Below are 17,986 nucleotides of genomic sequence, written 5' to 3' on the forward strand. Positions count from 1 at the left end.
AAAAAAAAAAAAAAAGATTATGGGCGTTAGAGAAGATGATGAGTGAGTGTGGTCACGTAATTTGCCCTATACTTTCAATAACTGTAGTAGTAATTCGTTTATTAGCCACCGCACCAAACAAAACTTATTGTCTTCGTCTTCTGAGCTAGGAATTAGGAATAGCATATATGAGTGCCAAACTCTATGTAACGGAAAGCTATCGGATAATTAAAGAATCACTTTAACTATCTTTTGTGATACAATCAAATACTCGATCGTCATTAGTTGAAGAGTGCATAAATTATTCATTGAAACTTTGAAACTCAGTTTCAACGACTTTTTGATTGCGACGATATTTTTGTTTTGTTCAGAAATAAGTCTTCTAAAGCTTTGGAAATTTATACTGTAGTATTCTAGTATTCATATTTCCCACTTACTCTCTTGTATACTGAATTAAAATGAATTCATGATTTCGTTTCAACTATTGTAGTATTTATAGTTAGCATACTAGGAGTATTACATTATTATTGTTAATCAAATTTATAGTTCTTAATTGACACATGATATTCAACAATTGACTTCTAGTTTCTAATATAACAGGGGAATTCTAGCCCAGCTGTAGTTTTGCACTATTATCGCCGTCATGGTCATAACATGGATTCATACTTGCAAAACATATCAAATAATGGCTGCAAATGGATGCACAAAATTGAACAAAATTGAAAAAGTGGATTGAACAAAACTGGGTTGAATAATATTCAACTCATTCATCTCCAAAATAGTGGTTGAACAAGTTGAAGATTTTTGCTGTATGATTAGTTTATTTTTTCAACTTTTTGGTTGAACGGGCTGAATAATATTTTCCAACATCTTCAACCTTTACAATGCAAATGGTGAAAATTGGTTGAATAATTTTTTTCAACATGTTCAATCTCTTCAACCGTGCAACCATTTGCAACAATAAATAGTAGTTTCTTCAAAGTCAGCATATGATAAAATCTTGAACGTTTAATTTGAAATTAAGCATGCACAATATATTTTAGTTGCAAACTACTAATAAATAAGTGAAGAAAAGAGGACCAGATAGCAAGTGCACATGAAAGTCCACATATAAGACCAAAAAACTGACAAAGAATACTTCATTTCAGTATCCAATAGTTTCTTGATTGCGAAACTGATTGCTAAGCCCTTTATAACAACACCAACAACAAAACAAACTAGTAGTAATTCAGAAAACCACAAACTAGACAAGAACCATTAGAATACTTGGTCCTATTTTTCTAACTCTCCCTCCCCTTAAACTAAGTCATTTGAGAAGCATGGTTACTGTCAAAAGAACGAGCTAAATTGTATAGTAACTAGTAATTAGTAAAACCTGTTGAGTTATAACTGAAAAAATGTTCTTCTAGTTATTTTTGTGACACATTTAGTCAATATGAAACAAACCGAAATTAAAAAAAAAAAAAAAAAGCAAGAGATGTGTTCGAAAGAAGTTACTAACAATTTCTGAGTCTTGCTCGAGAGAGATCAAGCGTGACCAAAAGTGGAACAAATCCGTAGAAGAAGATTGATTCCCCATCTGCATTATGCATTGAGGCACACAGACCGGAACTAATATTCTTTTAATTAAAATTGAACCGAACCGGTTAGGTCCCAACCCGAACTAGTTTTCTTTAATCGTGATTAGAAATCATTTTTTACTCTCGGTTTCTCACAATCTTGTAGGGTTTAGGGTTTAGGGTTAAAAAGAACTGAGACTACGTCCATTGGAGATAAAATATATATATATATATATATATATATATATATATATATCGTTATTAAAAAATGTCACTTCATAATAACATGATTCAAAATTTCAAATCAGGAGTTATATGATATAAATTCTTTGAGGTTCATCAACAAGAACTCGTATGATGCTCATGATAAGTCGTTTTGCTATTTTAGTAGTCACCTAATTTTAAGTTGCAAATCTAGTAGTACCGGCCATATAAACGCATCACATCGTCATTGTGTAGTGTAATAAATTATTAGAAAATAGATTATTTGAAATCGTGTAGTGTAATAAATTATTAGAAAACGGGTTATTTGAATAGACATGAGGCTTTAACGACACGAAGGCCTCATGTCATTTGTGATTAAAGAGAATTGAATCTATCTCGGTGTTGTCTTGCTTCTAACCTTCATCGTCACAATTAATTAAAAATGATATGCACCAAATATCTCGATCTCTAAAAACCTAATCGTTGGTTTAGAAACTTTACATTGTTGTTGGGCAACATCAATACATAGTAGCTTTGTTTATGAAACAACTATTTTCTCAAAATGTTATTTGTCATAGTAACTATTTGAAATTTTCAAGGTTTTTTTAACATGTATACACATTTTTCTAAAATTCCAAAAAAATGAATTCAGGATAGTTTTCAAGAAAAGTATGGGAATCTCAATTTTTGATTTTTAACCATAAGTTATCACTTAGGACTTTGCATTAGTTTCACAATTGCGAATACCTGGAAATAAGAATAAAATTAATTGTTAATCAATGGAAATGTATAATAAAATTGACATATTTTCTAAAATTTTTGTTTTATAATAATTCTGTACAAGATGTGATCATATACTAAAAAATTATGTTTGATGTACATATTGTAGTAATATAGATGCTTATTTTAAAGAGAATTTTGAAAGAAAAAAAAAATCCATTCCGTTTAAAAAAAAGAAAAACCATCTACAATTAATAAACAAGATTTGTTTTTTACTTAGGTCAAAACATATGTAATATTAATCACACATTGGTGCCATCAGGGATAATTTCATTCATCTAAACCTAACTTTATAAATAAAAATCCTAGTTACCATCAACATCCACGAAGTACTAGTGAAAACACAAGCAAACATTGGTAATGGGATAAGAAAATCAGTTTATTTGCGATGTCACAGATAAGAAATTCATCTTTATCGTTCTTGTGTTTATTCATTATGAGTTGTATCGTCCCATTTAACGATTCGAAAATTGAAGCGCAAAAACACTTACATTAGTAATGAGAAAATTCAGAAACTTTACTCATTTTGCAAAAACCCCTACTCGATAAATAAACCCAACCAAGCTAACACACTTAGTCAATACGAAACAAATCGAATTAGAGATTTTTTTAATGTTTAATTAAAATTGAACCGAACCGAACCGGTTAGATCCCAACCCGAACCAGTCTTTAATCGTGATTAGAAATAATGAGGGGATTCCATACGTGTCAACTGGGAAGCGCTTGATGCTCTCATCATCGATTTGAAATCCTGGTTGAAGACGCCGCCGCGGCGGCCTATTTATCTCAATCTGATGACTTTAAGATTGCCATCGGCATCCCACGCTCCTTTCGTCCTCGATGATTATCATATTCTATTTTGCCTCCAGAAGCAGCAGGTGAGTCTCCTCAATCTTCTATCCACACAATTGAAATTGGGGTTTGCTAGCTGAAAGGGGAAATTATGAATAGTTCTTATTGATTGTGAGTAGTTAGTTCTTAGGCCTGTGATATGTTTACAAGTGCTTCTTCCTGGAATTTGAGAGAACGTCTTACACGTTTTGTTTACACGTTTGGTTTACGTCTTTCTTTGTGTTGTCCTATGTCTGTGTTTTCCAAATTCTTCTTTTTTTCTTTAAGTTTAAGTTTCGATTGAAGATTGAAATGATAGAAGATGAGGATGATGAGTCCATTACAGAATCCACCAAGTTTTATGCTTATCAAAACTTAAAGAGAGAGATGAGGTTTTCTCCTTTAGAATCTAATAGCTAGTGTGAACTTTTTATGTTATACTTCCTCGTTTCATTGTAAAATCCAGCATAAACATTATCATTTACATTTTTTCCTCAAGATTTCATTACATTGCAATTCACAAGAGTTTCATGTTTGCTTCCAATGTGATAGTGAATACATGAGATGCTTTGTTGTTCCTTATAGAATCAAAAGAACATGTCGTGTCAAGAGATCAAACTTTTATCATCTCGTAAGGTAGTTAAATATATATATTGAGAGTTTGGGTTCTCGTTTTACAATCTATTAGGGTTTAGTGTTCCTCTATTAAATATTTTAAATGAATGATGTATATCGTGTACATAAACCAATTTGGGTTCACTCGTTTTTTACTAAGTTTTAGCGTTTTTCATTTAGACTATTAACATCTTCAAAGGTTGTTAAAATTGTTTTTTCTGTTTCTTTTCATCAGGTTTCACAATCGAAAATGTTATAGATGAAAAGTTGTACACTATTCTATTTGTGAATTTGTCTCAGTATGATTGATGTTTTTTTTTTTTATTCAGGCTTGCCAATAATTTGGAATCATTCACGCCCTTGAAGAGCTTTTTTCCTACGAATAGGGCATTGAAGTGTTGTCCACAGTGTTTACAGAGTTACGAGCGAGAACAGAGGTTGATTCAGTGTCTTCTCCAGAGGTTGTTAAATCAGAGGTAGCTCAGCAGAAACAGTTGCCACAGTGGCTGTTGAAAGCTAAACCAATTGATCGTTTACCGGTGAGTTCTTGTTTTTGAATATTCTCCTTGAAAATATGATATGATTGCAGAATGCAGATCATTGTTTGATCAGTTTCCTAACGTTTGTGGTTTGTATTTTGGTTTATTACAGCAGGAGATATCTATGCTCTGCCATTAGCCATTAGAGATGTCACTAGAAAATTTTACCGGAATTCCGTCGTTTACTGTTATTAAATATTGTTCGCTTTAGCAAAACTCTAATATACATATGAGCATTGGTTTGGTTTGGTTTAATCTAATTTAAATGTTTGGTTGGCGAAAAAAAAGAAAATTTACTTTCTACTATTTTTTTTTTTTGGTAAGAATAATTTACTTTCTACTAGAATACTATTGATTGAAAGATTTCGCTTGACCTAGCTGTTAAAATTTTTTGTTTTCGCCTCTTATATATATAGTATATTATTATAACTAGCTGGAGGAAACTCTAGAAAAAAAAGAAACCGAGGTAAGCTAGATGGGGACGGAATTCAAGACGAGATTCAGTTGGGAGATAGACAACTTCTCCGACATAAAGAAGTCGATACGGTCGGGGCCCTACTTAAGCGGCAGCGGGTGCCAATGGTAAATCGTTAAGACTCTTATTTGTTTTAAATTTCTGTTAGATCTGTTGGGTTAGGAGGAAGCCTAAGCAATGTACTGCCAACCAATATAGAGTACTAGTGATTATTGTTCCTATGATCTTTAACTCTTTCTTAGTCGGATATTGTCTGAAAAAAAGTATTTATATATCTGTGGTTTTGTCTTAGGTTTCTTGAACTCTATCCCAAGGGATACTGTGTTTCTGATCACGTGTCCCTGCGTCTGAGCGCATATAATCCTAAATCATTGAGACTTGGATGGAAAAGGAGAGTTAATTTTTTATACGTTTTTTTGAATCAATCTGGCGAAGAGCTCTACAGATCCAATGGTAATGAACTTGGTTATCTATCTTCCATGTGCTACTTTACTTATATATATGTTTATCTGATTGACTGATTTACGAAGGTGTATATTATATATCTATATTTTACAGTCGAGAGCTGCAGAGACTTATTCTTCTGCGCTGAGGTCACAGGCCGAATATTCTCTAGGACGTCGCCTCTTAACAAGCTTCAAGAAGAAGGGTTTCTCAAGGAGAACAAACTAACCATTAAGTTCAACATTGAAGTTACTCAAGTTGTTCATCAAGGAAAATCAACTGAGAATGATATATTCGAATTCTATGGTGTCCAGATCCTTGCTTCTCAAGTAAGCTTATGAGCCACCGGTTTCCCTTTCTTTTCTTTGTATCCATCCCATTATTAACAACTACACGTACTGCTTAATGAATTCATTTATTCTTTTAATTTATTCTTTTTTTTTTTTTAATTTGGCAGGGTCTTTCAATGGCCAAGGTTTGCGGGAATCACCCATGCTTCGAAGATTTCAACCCAAAGACCAAAGAGATGAGGGCTGTGTACTTCACTATCTTCTTCTGCCTCATCGAGACACTGAGGAAATCTCCACAGAGCTTGTCTGTGACTGAACTAAGAAATGCTCAAAACCAATTCACTGAGCTGACCAAGGCAGGCTTCAAGCTAGACTTTTTGAAGTCAAAACTCAAGGAGGCTTCCTCTGCTTGTCAGGTCCAAAACCTCCCCGAGGAATGGGTCAAGAATGTGAAAGTGACTGTGTCAGATCTCCAAGCAAAACTGGGCAAGGTCCGCAAGGAGAAGATCAGACGTGCGGCTGCTTCTAGTGTTCTCTCCTTTGGGTTCATGAGAATTATTATAAAGAAATTCTTTCTCTCTTGCTTCTCAGTCTGAAATCACTAACTATATGTTTGTTTTATGGGATGAATTTTTTGCCTTATGGGACGAATCTTTTGCGTGGACTCTCTCTTTTGTCTTATGATCATCGCATCAAAACATTAGTGAGGAGGATGACTCTCTCTCTCTCTGTTTCATTGTTTTCACCTCATAAACCAAACCATAGAGAATCTATCGATGATTTAATTTGTTACCATTAATATATCAATTATCAATTTGGAATATCCCTAAAATTAAGGTGTAACCATTAATATTAATATATAGATTAATCTATAATCTATCTATTAGTGAGGCACAAATGTATTCTATATACATATCGATTTTATTTTAGTTATAATTTCTCCTTATATTTGGAATTGATGTTAAAAATATCTGTATGCACGACGTGACGTAAGCTTTTCTTTTAATAAAAAATATGAATAATTGAAAATCCAGCATTAATGAATGAATCATTACACACATAGAAAACTCTAGGCACTACTACTAAAAACTGAGCTGGCTAAAGTACTCCCACCGGCTATACTAGGTTGGCACACACAACGCTTAACACTCCTTATATATGAACAGTAGCAGACAACAGTGTCTACACATACCCCGAGAAAACCAAGAACAAAAAAAAATACAATGACTTATATTGTTATTCGTAAATTTGTATTTATGTATATCATGTGTATATGATAATATGTTTATAGTATTTGTAGTTTTTTTGTCAATATTGCTTTCTAAATATCTACAAATTCAATTTCAAAATAATAAAATTTATAATATTTGAAAATCTAATCTTATTTAGCTAAAATTGTTTCAATTTCTAATTTTTAAAAAAATTAAAAAAATTCAAATATATATCTATAAATTAATAATTAATATCACTATAAATTAATAAAATGACATGATCCCAACATTATTAATTTATAGAAATTTTACTGTACCTTGAAAACTAATAGAGTAAAATTAATTGTTAATCAATGGAAAGGTATAGAAAAATTGGTCTATATTCAAAAGATTTTGTTTTATAATAATTATGTACAAGATGTGATCATATAGAAAAAAATGTATGTTTGATGTACATCTATATATATTTTTTTGTTAGATATATATATTAGCTCTAACCGTAATAATTTTAAGAAGATCAAATTAATCAAGTCTATGCTTCTTCATCTCAATATCCTCCTTTTCATATCTTCTTTTTTATTTTATACTAGTTTAAAGTCCGTACGTACCAAGATGTATTTATATGTATTTATGTTATAGACTAAAAGACAAATTGTAATTGAAAATCAAGTTTGTGCTTGTACGATTTAACAAAGCTAAAAATGTTTAGATGTTTAAACGATCGTTAACTTATTCACAAAAGCGTTGTAACTTTATATGATTAATTTCCAAAGTACTTACATACCAAAAACAATCAGTATCTTGACGGTTCCATCATCAATCACATGTCTCTTCTTTTGAAAATAAAAACACGTGGCAGATGGAGAAGGTTGGAATAAGAAAATCTCAACATTGGTTGGCATCATCATCATTATAATCATTCGTTATTACTTATTAGAGGTTTAGGGAGTGTGTTATTTGGTTCTATTGATTTGGAAATCGTATATTGAGTACGAAAATCAAAACAGAGATAATTGTTGAAAAATAACATGTTTTTACCTACCCTTGGATTTGGATCTTATATTACAAATTGTTAAAAGTGAGTCGCAATTAGTGGTCAAGACTTGTTATAAAGAATTTAAATGTTTAAAAGATTTCATTTTTCTTTGTCTGCTCTCAACAGGTTTTTCAAACTACCTTAAAAGTTTTTCAAACTACCTTAAAATTTCTTCAGAACATTTATGGCGATTGGCGAAAATGTCACATACACTATCACAAGCAAGTCCCAACTCTATGCACCTCTGCATTTAAGCTTTTTACATAAATGCCAAGTATATGATACTATAAGAAATTTTGCATATTAGTATGTGGTGGCTTTAAATGTCTCTGAGTTACATATATAGCATTAAATTGGAGGAACAAGTCACTAATAATAACAAAAATAAGACTATGGTACAGGGATTTTTTTTTAAGGTTTATTGAAAGAGTATACTATGGTATATATATAAGGTTTTTTTATGTGATATTGCTGGGTAATTATTATTAATTATACTCGATCGTTAAAAATTAATAAGTACTAGTAATAGTTATTGTAACAGTTTGTCCCTCGTAAAAAATTGGTATGTGTATGTATCAGAAAAAGTTTGTCTGCTTTTTTCAATGCCTCTTATCTTAAAACCGTCTCAGTGTATGTACATAATTATTTCTATTTATTTATTCTGTGATAAGATTTGTCTTCTTTTTTTTTTTTTCTTTCAATTAAATCTATAAATAAAGAGTTGTACAAAAGTAAAACTAAAAGGTGAACCAAATTCAGATAATTACAAGTATAGTATTAGTATAGAGAGAGAACGTAACTGGCAATAGATCATACAGAATCAAATTATACTTTAGGTCTATATAGTAATTAGCGACTACTGTGTTAAGTTACAAATTAATTTTACGATGTATAATAATTTCTTCAATTAGTTTGTTTTTATTTTAGTTTACAGTAATTCTGCATTTGTTTCTAAAACAAAAAGATATGGAAAAAGAAAAAAAAGAAAAAAAGAGAAAGAAAAGGTCAAAGGGTCTGCTTCTCGATCTCATGATCCAGTACGTTATGCAAGTCACACCATAAAGGCATAAAGAGTGAAAGGATAGGTATACACATAAACTGATTGATATATTTAACTTTTTCTGTTATATGACTGTCGTGTCCCTTCAAATAATAATGAATTAATGTTTTAGTCCCTTGGTATAAAAGTTTTGCACATTTTACAATAAAAGTGGTGTCAGGGTAGGGGAGTGATGTGCATACAAACAAGACATAATATGTTATAGACGGCTACAATGATATAGCACTACTACTTATCATTTGAATTTTAAATTAATGACTAAAAACCGATTTGACACAAATTTTTAGTACAAGCATGCATAAATGTGTGTCTAGAAAATTATAGAAGAAAAAGAGACGCTGGAATACTTAGTATTCGTTGCAATTGCAAGCAATGAAAAAGAAAAGAAAAAAAAGGACAATATATAATATGGAACATCCTATTAATTAGTGTCGGGTAAAAAATCTATACTAAGTATTGTATTAGCCCTAAACAATTGTTGTTATATAGATATAGTATCTCATAGTCCCAACATATACGCAGTTGTTAATTAATATAACTGATTATTTGATACTACGTACTAAGTAATAGATACTCCAAGAGTATCATCAATTTACTAGTAACGAACGTTACCACCAATCGGTGTTTTTAATGTTCTTTCTTCCGATTGGGTGTAACGCCTACATTATAGTATGACAGGATCGACAGGTAGACCCCGCGTAAAAATGCTGGACATTAAACATGATAAAATGGGACATGTGGCGTAACTATATTCTTTTTGTCGTTTCTAGCCAATAAGAAATTTTCGTTTTGTTTAAAATACCTACTAGTATAGTTTTTTTCACATGAAACCTAATAAGAATTTCATATATCATCTCCACACGCACGCAGTTAACTATAGAACAGAATAAAAATATTTGTTGTTATTGTTAAAACTCAGGCGGTTAACGATTGATGAACCCTAATTATTTACATTAAAAATACTACAAATTAGGGAGGGTTCCCATGTGAACAATTTGAACCCTAGCTAATTTAATTACAGTTGTTTGTACTCTATTAGTCATCATCACTCATCAGTCTTAATTTAATTACTCTATTAGTCATCACTCATCAGTCTTAATTAAGGTTTCCGCACTCTAGAAAACCCTAGCAAACAGTGTCGTCTACACAGTTCCCGAGAGAGAGAGAGAGAGAGAAAAGCAAGACCAAAAAAAAAATGTCGTCTTCTTCCGCCGTTGGTTATGGTTCCGAGACGGAGCGTCGGCCTTTGGTGGATGAAGAGGATCCTCCGGATGAGACACACGTCGGCAGAGACAACGGCGGCCGAGCCGGGATCATCCCTCCTTGGATTCTGACTTGCCTCTCGTACTGTTTCACGCTGCCGGGAGAAGCCAACGACGGCGACGGAGAGAACGAGAGGGAAACAAACGGTGGCACTGGCAGAGAGAACGACGGCGGCGAAGAGAACGAGAGGGAGACTAACGGTGGCACTGGCAGAGACAACGATGGCCAAGGCGGGACCATCCGTGGTGGTTTTCTGGATTTCCTGTCGAAACTCTTCTGCTTCACCAAGACGGAAGAAGCCAACGACGGCGACGGCGAGAACGAGAGGGAGAGAAACGGTGGAACTGGCAGAGACAACAACGGCCAAGGCGGGACCATCCGTGGTGCTTTTAACATCGCCGGCGACGAAGAGAACGGTGGCATTGGCAGGTAATTTTGTTTTGTGACGTCAGCAAAAAAGTTCGGTTTGATTTCGGTTAACATTATAACGTGATGGGTTAGTGATTAAATTCGGTTTGATTTCGGTTTTAGGAGATTTGATTTAGTCTTTGTTTTTGTTTTTGTGACCTAGTTCTGAAGAAGACTGGAAGACCTTTGTTGATCGATCCAACAAACTAATCCAATGGCTTATAGGAACGGCCTTCCTCTTTGTCCCAGCGAATTATCTTATCCAAGGAGGAGGAGAAGATAAAAGGTGATGATGACGAGAATCCGCTTAATCTCGTCATGGCGCTGTTTGAAAAAGTTAAATCCAAGTTCCCAGACTTCTTCCTTCCTACAATGATGGGATACGTAGGTTTCAATGTTGGGTCTTTGTGGTTCAAAAAACCAAAGTTTAGGAAGGCCTTCGAGCTTTTGGGGATTATCTGTGGATGTGTTTCCGTCGTCGAGATTCTTTACTATGTCGGCTTGGAAGCTTCCAAGTACGCTGCCGTCGGATTTGGTGTCGTTTTTTTCGTCCTGATGGTTGGAAAGTCCATTGAGTATTTCTGCTAGACCAGTATCTATCTTCTTCTTTATGATTTATATGTATTTTCCTCTTGTTTATTCAGTCTCTGTGACTTTTACGTCTTCTTTGGATTTTGAACCTCTGTCATATTTGCACAAGGTTTTTTTTATATATATTAGGATCTCTATGGAAACTCAGATGACTGTTTGTTGGTTTAATTTAATTTGGATATGTGGATTCCATACTTATATATTTTTGGGGTTAATGAAAGATCCAACTCTCTGTTTCATGCTTTTGCTTATGGCACTTAGTAAATGAAACGTGTATATTGGAAAGCAACAGCTCTTGGAACTAGAACTTTTGATTTCTGATCTCAACTAGAGTTTGGAACTGAGACGACTGATCAGAGGTATTGCTCAATCAGGTTGGAAAACCGGAATTTCTAGCCAAACATGCATATTGCTAATGAAGTCTTTTTGCTTTTGTTCCACAGTGCTGCAATGATGGTTCTTATGTTACACACTAAAGCAAAAAGTTCAATAGAAATGGAAATGTATTCCGATGCAGTTGAAGTGCTTGATATGGCAGAGGTTAGTTGCTACTTACTGCTGGGAATCAGTTTTTTTTTCTTCTTCTATCAATAATGTGTACATGGGACGACCTATATCTCAATTCTCGACATTACATCCAATGCACATCTCACCGTTGATTTGTCAATGACTAGTTCAACTGGTTATGAAATTAGAGCCTGATGAAATGGAATGAAAGCTATTAGAAGCGCTTTGTTACCAGACAATATATGGAAAGCTATTTAGTGAAACTGTGAATTAAGTGGATGTTTAGGAGAAATTGTGTGTGTGTTTTTTTTTTTTTTTTTTTTTTTTGGTAATAGAATAGTGCCTTGATTTCGATATTGCAGTATCTATCTTAAAAGGATTCACGTTTGGTCTTGTCTTATTTCTCACCCAATCATCTGCAAAACCAATTCTCCATTTCCTTCTTGTGTGTTTTGATCCTTTCGAACTATGTTTGCAAGTATGTAAAGATATATATATACTGGATTGTGTTGTGTACTTATGGACATTGGTTTAAAACTTCAGGGTCAATTTGAAGAAGGTTTAAAGGTATTTCAACAGCAGGTCAATGATAACCCCTTTACCTCTTTGCCTGGTAAGTTTATTCATGAAAAGAATGTTCTTTGATTCACTAAAAGTCATCTCTTAGTTTTAAGGTAACCCCCTGTTCAGCTTTGAAGAAATTGCAAGCGTTTGTTTCAGGGCATAGTCTATAGCTTAATGGAGAAAAAGGAAGAAGCAGCTCAACAGTTTGAGATATATTGGAGTCTTTTACCTGAAGAATTCCCACAAAAGGGATTTCTCGACGATGTTGCATTGGCTGCTCAAGCCAAATCCCTAGAACGACTTCAAAACACATTCAAAGCTAAATTTGCTCAGGGGAAATAAATCATGAATAGATAATTCCGAATATCCAGGTAAAGAATTTCATCTTACTCATGTTTCATCAGTAGTTAGAAGTATTCATTTTAGTCAGTGGGTGCATTGTGGAACCTATAAAAATGACACTTTGTGGGTTTGCTTGCAGTCATGTTGTGATTTCTCTCAAGTGCAGAATCAGACATAAAAGGTTGTAGTAACATTTTTCTCATGTATATCACCACAATATATAATACTTCATTTTTCTTTCACTCTTTTTGGTGAAGTATTTTCATGTGGCTTTAACATGTCAGCTATCTATATCTTCCTCTTTATGCATAAGCTTATAGAGCATTATGTAAACATTGTTTTGTTGTCCCCTTCGTTCACATTATTGTAAAATCCGTAGTGGCCATTAATGTTGTTTGTTTTTGCTATATGATCCATGCAGTTCCAGTGGTCAACGATTCAAGGAATCTCTTGTTCTCAAGGCTGATGAGCCTGTGTTTGTGGACGTTTTGGGCACCATAATGTGTATGGTGTTAGAAGCATCCCGACCATCATGATCTTTGTCAAGGGTGAGAAGAAGGATATCACTAATCATTGGTGCATGCAGTGTCTAATTTACCACATTAGCAACGAGCGAGCATCGACAAATTCTTTTAATGAAGTAGTGGTCACTGTTAAAAAGTCTCTCTTTTACTCTGTATCTGAATTCCGTACTTTTTTACCTATGTATAATAATATCATGTCTCAGATTTTTTTTTCAGAAAACGAAAACATACTATATTATGTCGTAGGTGATAACATTCTAATGTCTAACTAAAAACATTAAATACGACTAGCATGCATAACTGAGATAAGGTCAGAGCATTACACACACAAACTTACAAATCTTTGTGATGATAAAAGTCTGATCTTTTGGGGATGTTGTTATAATGTCTTATTGAAAAAATTACAATGTAATAACATTGCATAATTGAGACAATATTGTCAAAGCATTACACACAGACTTACAAATTAAACCTTGTGGTGCTAGTAGTCTGATCTCTTGAAACTTACGAGAACCGGAATAAAAGAGACACCAAGTCGTCGCTAATCCTGTTCCTCACGTCATCAAGAGAATATATCTTTCACATTGAATCTGGAACAGGTAGAACACCACCCACTGTTTCCCTTTCAAATCTAAATCAGTTGACTACTTCCAAAAGACAATGATGAAACTGAGGTTAGTCCTTAGTTAAGCTCAGAGTAGTTGTTACAGGCAACCATCAGAGTAGTTGTTACAGGCAAAAACAAGTTACAACAACTCTACTATTTAGATTAGTCCTTAGTTAAGCTCAAACAAACCATATAATGGGTGTAGCCAAAGTAATGGCCCGACTACTTATTTTGTGAGTAAAGGGCACGCACGACCTCACAAGACTTCATATATATATTTGACTTCTGGTTGACTTTTTCAATTCTTCTTCTGCTTGTTCATTCTCTCTCCTCTCTTGCACGATTGCATTTTAAGATATTTTGTACAGTAATCTCTATTATTATTTTCACAGCATGCATTTTTTGAGAATAAGGTTTGGAGTTCAAAGGTATTTACAACTAATGTTATTATCATTAAAATATTTTTTTTAAAATAAAACAAAAATCGAAATATGCAAAAAAGATATGTTAATTAAATATGCCCCTCCGACAAAAAAAAGAATTAAATCTTCTCTTATCAATCCAGTATAATTTTCCTAAATTATCTCACTCTGAAACTAATTTCTGCAAAACTAAACAAAATTTTCGCTTTTACTCTATATTCATTTCAATCAATCATATTCAATTACTTCAAACTTTTAAATTTAAAAGAAAATTCTTCCAGATTTTCCAGTCTTTAATATATAGAAAATCTAAAGAGTTCCTCTACTAAATGTAAAATATTTAATCTATAACAAGAATTAAAGTAACATTACCAAATAAAATCCCTAAAAAATATATAAAACAAAAAAAATCTTAAATTCCTAAAAAGTCAGATTTTTGTATAGCAATTAATTTTTATGAATGTTTTAAATATATTATTTAATAAACTTTAATAAATTTAAATTATTATGGGACGGGTTATGATCGATATTCTTATAAATTTAAAATGTCAATAATCCATCGCTACGACCATGGGTATTTTATACTAAAAAGTAATAAATTTCTATACTAAAAAGTAATAAATTTCTAAAGATATAATTTATATAGAAAATATAGGGTTGTGGTGTACCATTAAAAGATGGTCCTTACAATTAAGTCTATCGAGATTAAGGATTTTAGCAAGGTATGTCTGCGGTTGGCGGGTTGTCCCAAAAACTACAAATATAAGATTAAAATAAATATATTATATATAAATATATTTTTACATAGTTATATATATATAATACGTGAAATATGTGATAATGTGAGGAAATTTAATTTATACCAATTAAGATATTTACAAAATATCAATATTATAAGTTATTTTAAAATTTCTTTATTTTTTCTTTGCTACTAAATATTTTAAGAATAATTAATATAAAATTTAAGTTGAAGACATGTTTGGGCATAACTTTAACAACCATGATCTTAGCGGGTTCACCCGCTGCGGTCCAAGAAAAAAGAAATGTGGACCGACCTGTTTGACACATCTATATACATGATTATTATAAACAAAATAGTACAACTTAATAATATAAGCGGATATTAATAAGTTTTGTAATGAATTCTGGCTCATCCTCCGAATATTTTTTTTATTTTGGATTGGTGAAATTAATTTATAACAAAAATAAATTATTGTGTTGTATATAAACCGCAGATTAAATTGTAGAATTAACAACCAAAATACAATTCTATAATCTTAAATTTAAAATAAAACGTAAAAAATTAACTAATAATTACAATTTGAAATTTAATGATTTTAGTAAAAAAATAATTCCGCGGTATACCGCGGGTTAAAATCTAGGAATTTATGCATAATCTCTGGACAGTGAATGTAATGGCTAATATATAGGTCAAATAATGAACTTCCAAACTATATATTTTCAACAGGCAGGCCAAATATGATATTCTTGGCAGATCATATGTTTCACTTTCATATAAAAGTATAGAGATGACACTAAGAAAACATGGGTCTATGTATACAGAAGTACCAAACCGAGTAAAATATACATATTTATACCTGAGAGAATAGAAAGGGTTAGTACTCTAGTCCACGGTCACATGTGTGATTGCCATTTTCCTGGATATTATTACATTTGGGAATTAAAGAAAATTGAATTTATCGTCGGTGTTGTCTTGCTTCTAACCTTCATCGTCACAATTAATTAAAAATGATATGCACCAAGTATCTCGATCTCTAAAAACCTAATCGTTGGTTTAGAAACTTTACATTGTTGTTGCGTCATCCAACACATGGTAGCTTTGTTTATGAAGCAACTATTTTCTCAAAATGTTATTTGTCATAACAACTATTTGACAATTTTTGAAGGTTTTTTCTAATATATATACTCATTTTTCTAAAATTCCAAACAATGAATTTAGGTTAGTTTTCAAGAGAAATATGGGAATCTCAATTTTTTATTTTTAACTATAAATTATCACTTAGGACTTTGCATTAGCTTCACAATTGCAAATACCTTGAAATAAGAGTAAAATTAATAGTTAATCAATGGAAATGTATAACAAAATTGGCATATTTTCTAAAGATTTTGTTTTATAATAATTCTGTACAAGATGTGATCATATACTTAAAAATTATGTTTGATGTACATATTGTAGTAAGATAGATGCTTATTTAAAAGAGAATTTTGAAAGAAAAAAAAATCATTCCTAATAAAAAAAGAAAAACCATATCAAATTAATAAACAAGATTTGTTTTTTACTTTCTGCCACAGCCACTAGGTCAAAATCTCTTCACCAGATCAACGTTTCCAAAAACCAAAAAGAAAAAAAATTATTTGCCAACATGTTATTTTTCACCCCTGATTAGGTTCTAGCGATGATTTCGGTTTGGTTTGTTGGGTTTTATGAGAGTTGGATTCCTCATCATTTTGTATGATCTTTTGGGAATGTTTAATCTGTTATTTGAATGTATATTTGTTACTTTCTTTGTTTGTTATTTGAAATGTTAGAAAACTTTTTGTTGAATTTAATAATAATAAAAAATGTTTAATAATATGAAATGTTTTGAAATTTTTATTAGTTAATTATGATATTTAATTTATAAATGGATAACCTATTTAACTTATTTAGTCAATGTGATTTTATTATCGAATTTGATATATAAATTCAATCTATATAATAAAATAATAAATAGGTCATGTCAAATCCGTCAACTAAAATCTTAAACCTACGTGGGTTTGGGTTGGATTACCCATTTTGACGCTCTTATACAAAGGTAATCTCGTTGATCGTAACAATAAGTAACCGTCCGAAGAGTAAATTGAATCCACGGTAAATTACTAATGTTTAATTAAAATTGAACCGAACCGGTTATGTCCGAACTCGGACAAGTTTTGTTTTATCGTGATTAGAAAACATAAAATTTTAATCTCGGTTTAGCTCACAATCTTATACGGAGTACGTACATAAGTGTCCATGCGAAGATAATATATCGATCTCACAGGAGATTTCTATTTTATGAACCTTCCCTAATTTCTTCGTTTATCATAATTAAGGTTGTGGACATTGGATACTAGTACATAGTCAAAAGAATCAATCAAAAAAGTTTTATGTGTACTCAACTTCCCAATTAGTAATGAGGTTTAGTGAATGTGCATATATATGTTGGACTATACCTGTCCTAGACGAATAAAGAATAATTTCTAACTATCTAACTTTTTATCTGCTGTGTTTCTTTAAAGAAAACAACATTGTGGAGCTGAACTGAGTTTTTGCTTGATAAATGATTAGCATGAATAATATATATATTTTTTATGTTATATTTGTATTAGTATAATCACTTTACTAGAAAGTCTAGAATCATGAAAATTGTATGTCATATATTACCTCTCTTTTTTTTCTTTTCTTTTTTTTTGTACCTGTGAGATAAGCTAGTAGTTATCATGTCGACAATGGGATATCTAAAATGATATGTGTATACTTTTTTGAATTTTTCTAGTAAAGGCTATGAGCCTTTTTGGTAGGTCGATCGATATTGTTTAATATTTCTAAGAAAGCAAACATTAGCAAAAGGTAATTTGCAAGGCATTCCAACAAATCCTTACACTTCATGCAATTTCATATTTTTTTCCCTTTTCCGTATATATATAACTCTCTTTTGCATTCTCCTATTCATTAAGTTCCTTTTACCCTTT

General features: G+C 32.0%; 1 protein-coding gene across 3 annotated transcripts; it reads left to right on the forward strand.

The window, feature by feature from the left end:
• LOC104754677 (MATH domain and coiled-coil domain-containing protein At2g42465) lies at positions 3,241-6,426 on the forward strand. Of its 3 annotated transcripts, none has more exons than XM_010476916.2 (6): positions 3,241-3,400; positions 4,298-4,507; positions 4,620-5,089; positions 5,275-5,435; positions 5,541-5,755; positions 5,884-6,426. In XM_010476916.2, the coding sequence occupies exons 3-6, from the start codon at positions 4,983-4,985 to the stop codon at positions 6,310-6,312; spliced, it is 912 nt and encodes a 303-aa protein (XP_010475218.1). In that variant the 5' UTR covers positions 3,241-3,400; positions 4,298-4,507; positions 4,620-4,982; the 3' UTR covers positions 6,313-6,426. The 3 variants fall into 3 exon arrangements, with proteins under 3 accessions (XP_010475218.1, XP_010475219.1, XP_010475220.1); XM_010476917.2 differs by having other exon boundaries at positions 4,623-5,089; XM_010476918.2 differs by having other exon boundaries at positions 4,924-5,089.

This window comes from Camelina sativa, chromosome 17 (genome assembly GCF_000633955.1).
Source record: "Camelina sativa cultivar DH55 chromosome 17, Cs, whole genome shotgun sequence".
Classification (NCBI taxonomy): Eukaryota; Viridiplantae; Streptophyta; class Magnoliopsida; order Brassicales; family Brassicaceae; genus Camelina; species Camelina sativa.

Bases quoted from the DNA above. Each gene is read 5' to 3' on its own strand.
- LOC104754677 (XM_010476916.2), top strand. From the start codon at position 4,983: ATGGGGACGGAATTCAAGACGAGATTCAGTTGGGAGATAGACAACTTC. The intron at 5,090-5,274 runs GTAAATCGTTAA...GTTTTGTCTTAG, and splicing joins AGCGGCAGCGGGTGCCAATG to GTTTCTTGAACTCTATCCCA. The intron at 5,436-5,540 runs GTAATGAACTTG...TATATTTTACAG, and splicing joins AGAGCTCTACAGATCCAATG to TCGAGAGCTGCAGAGACTTA.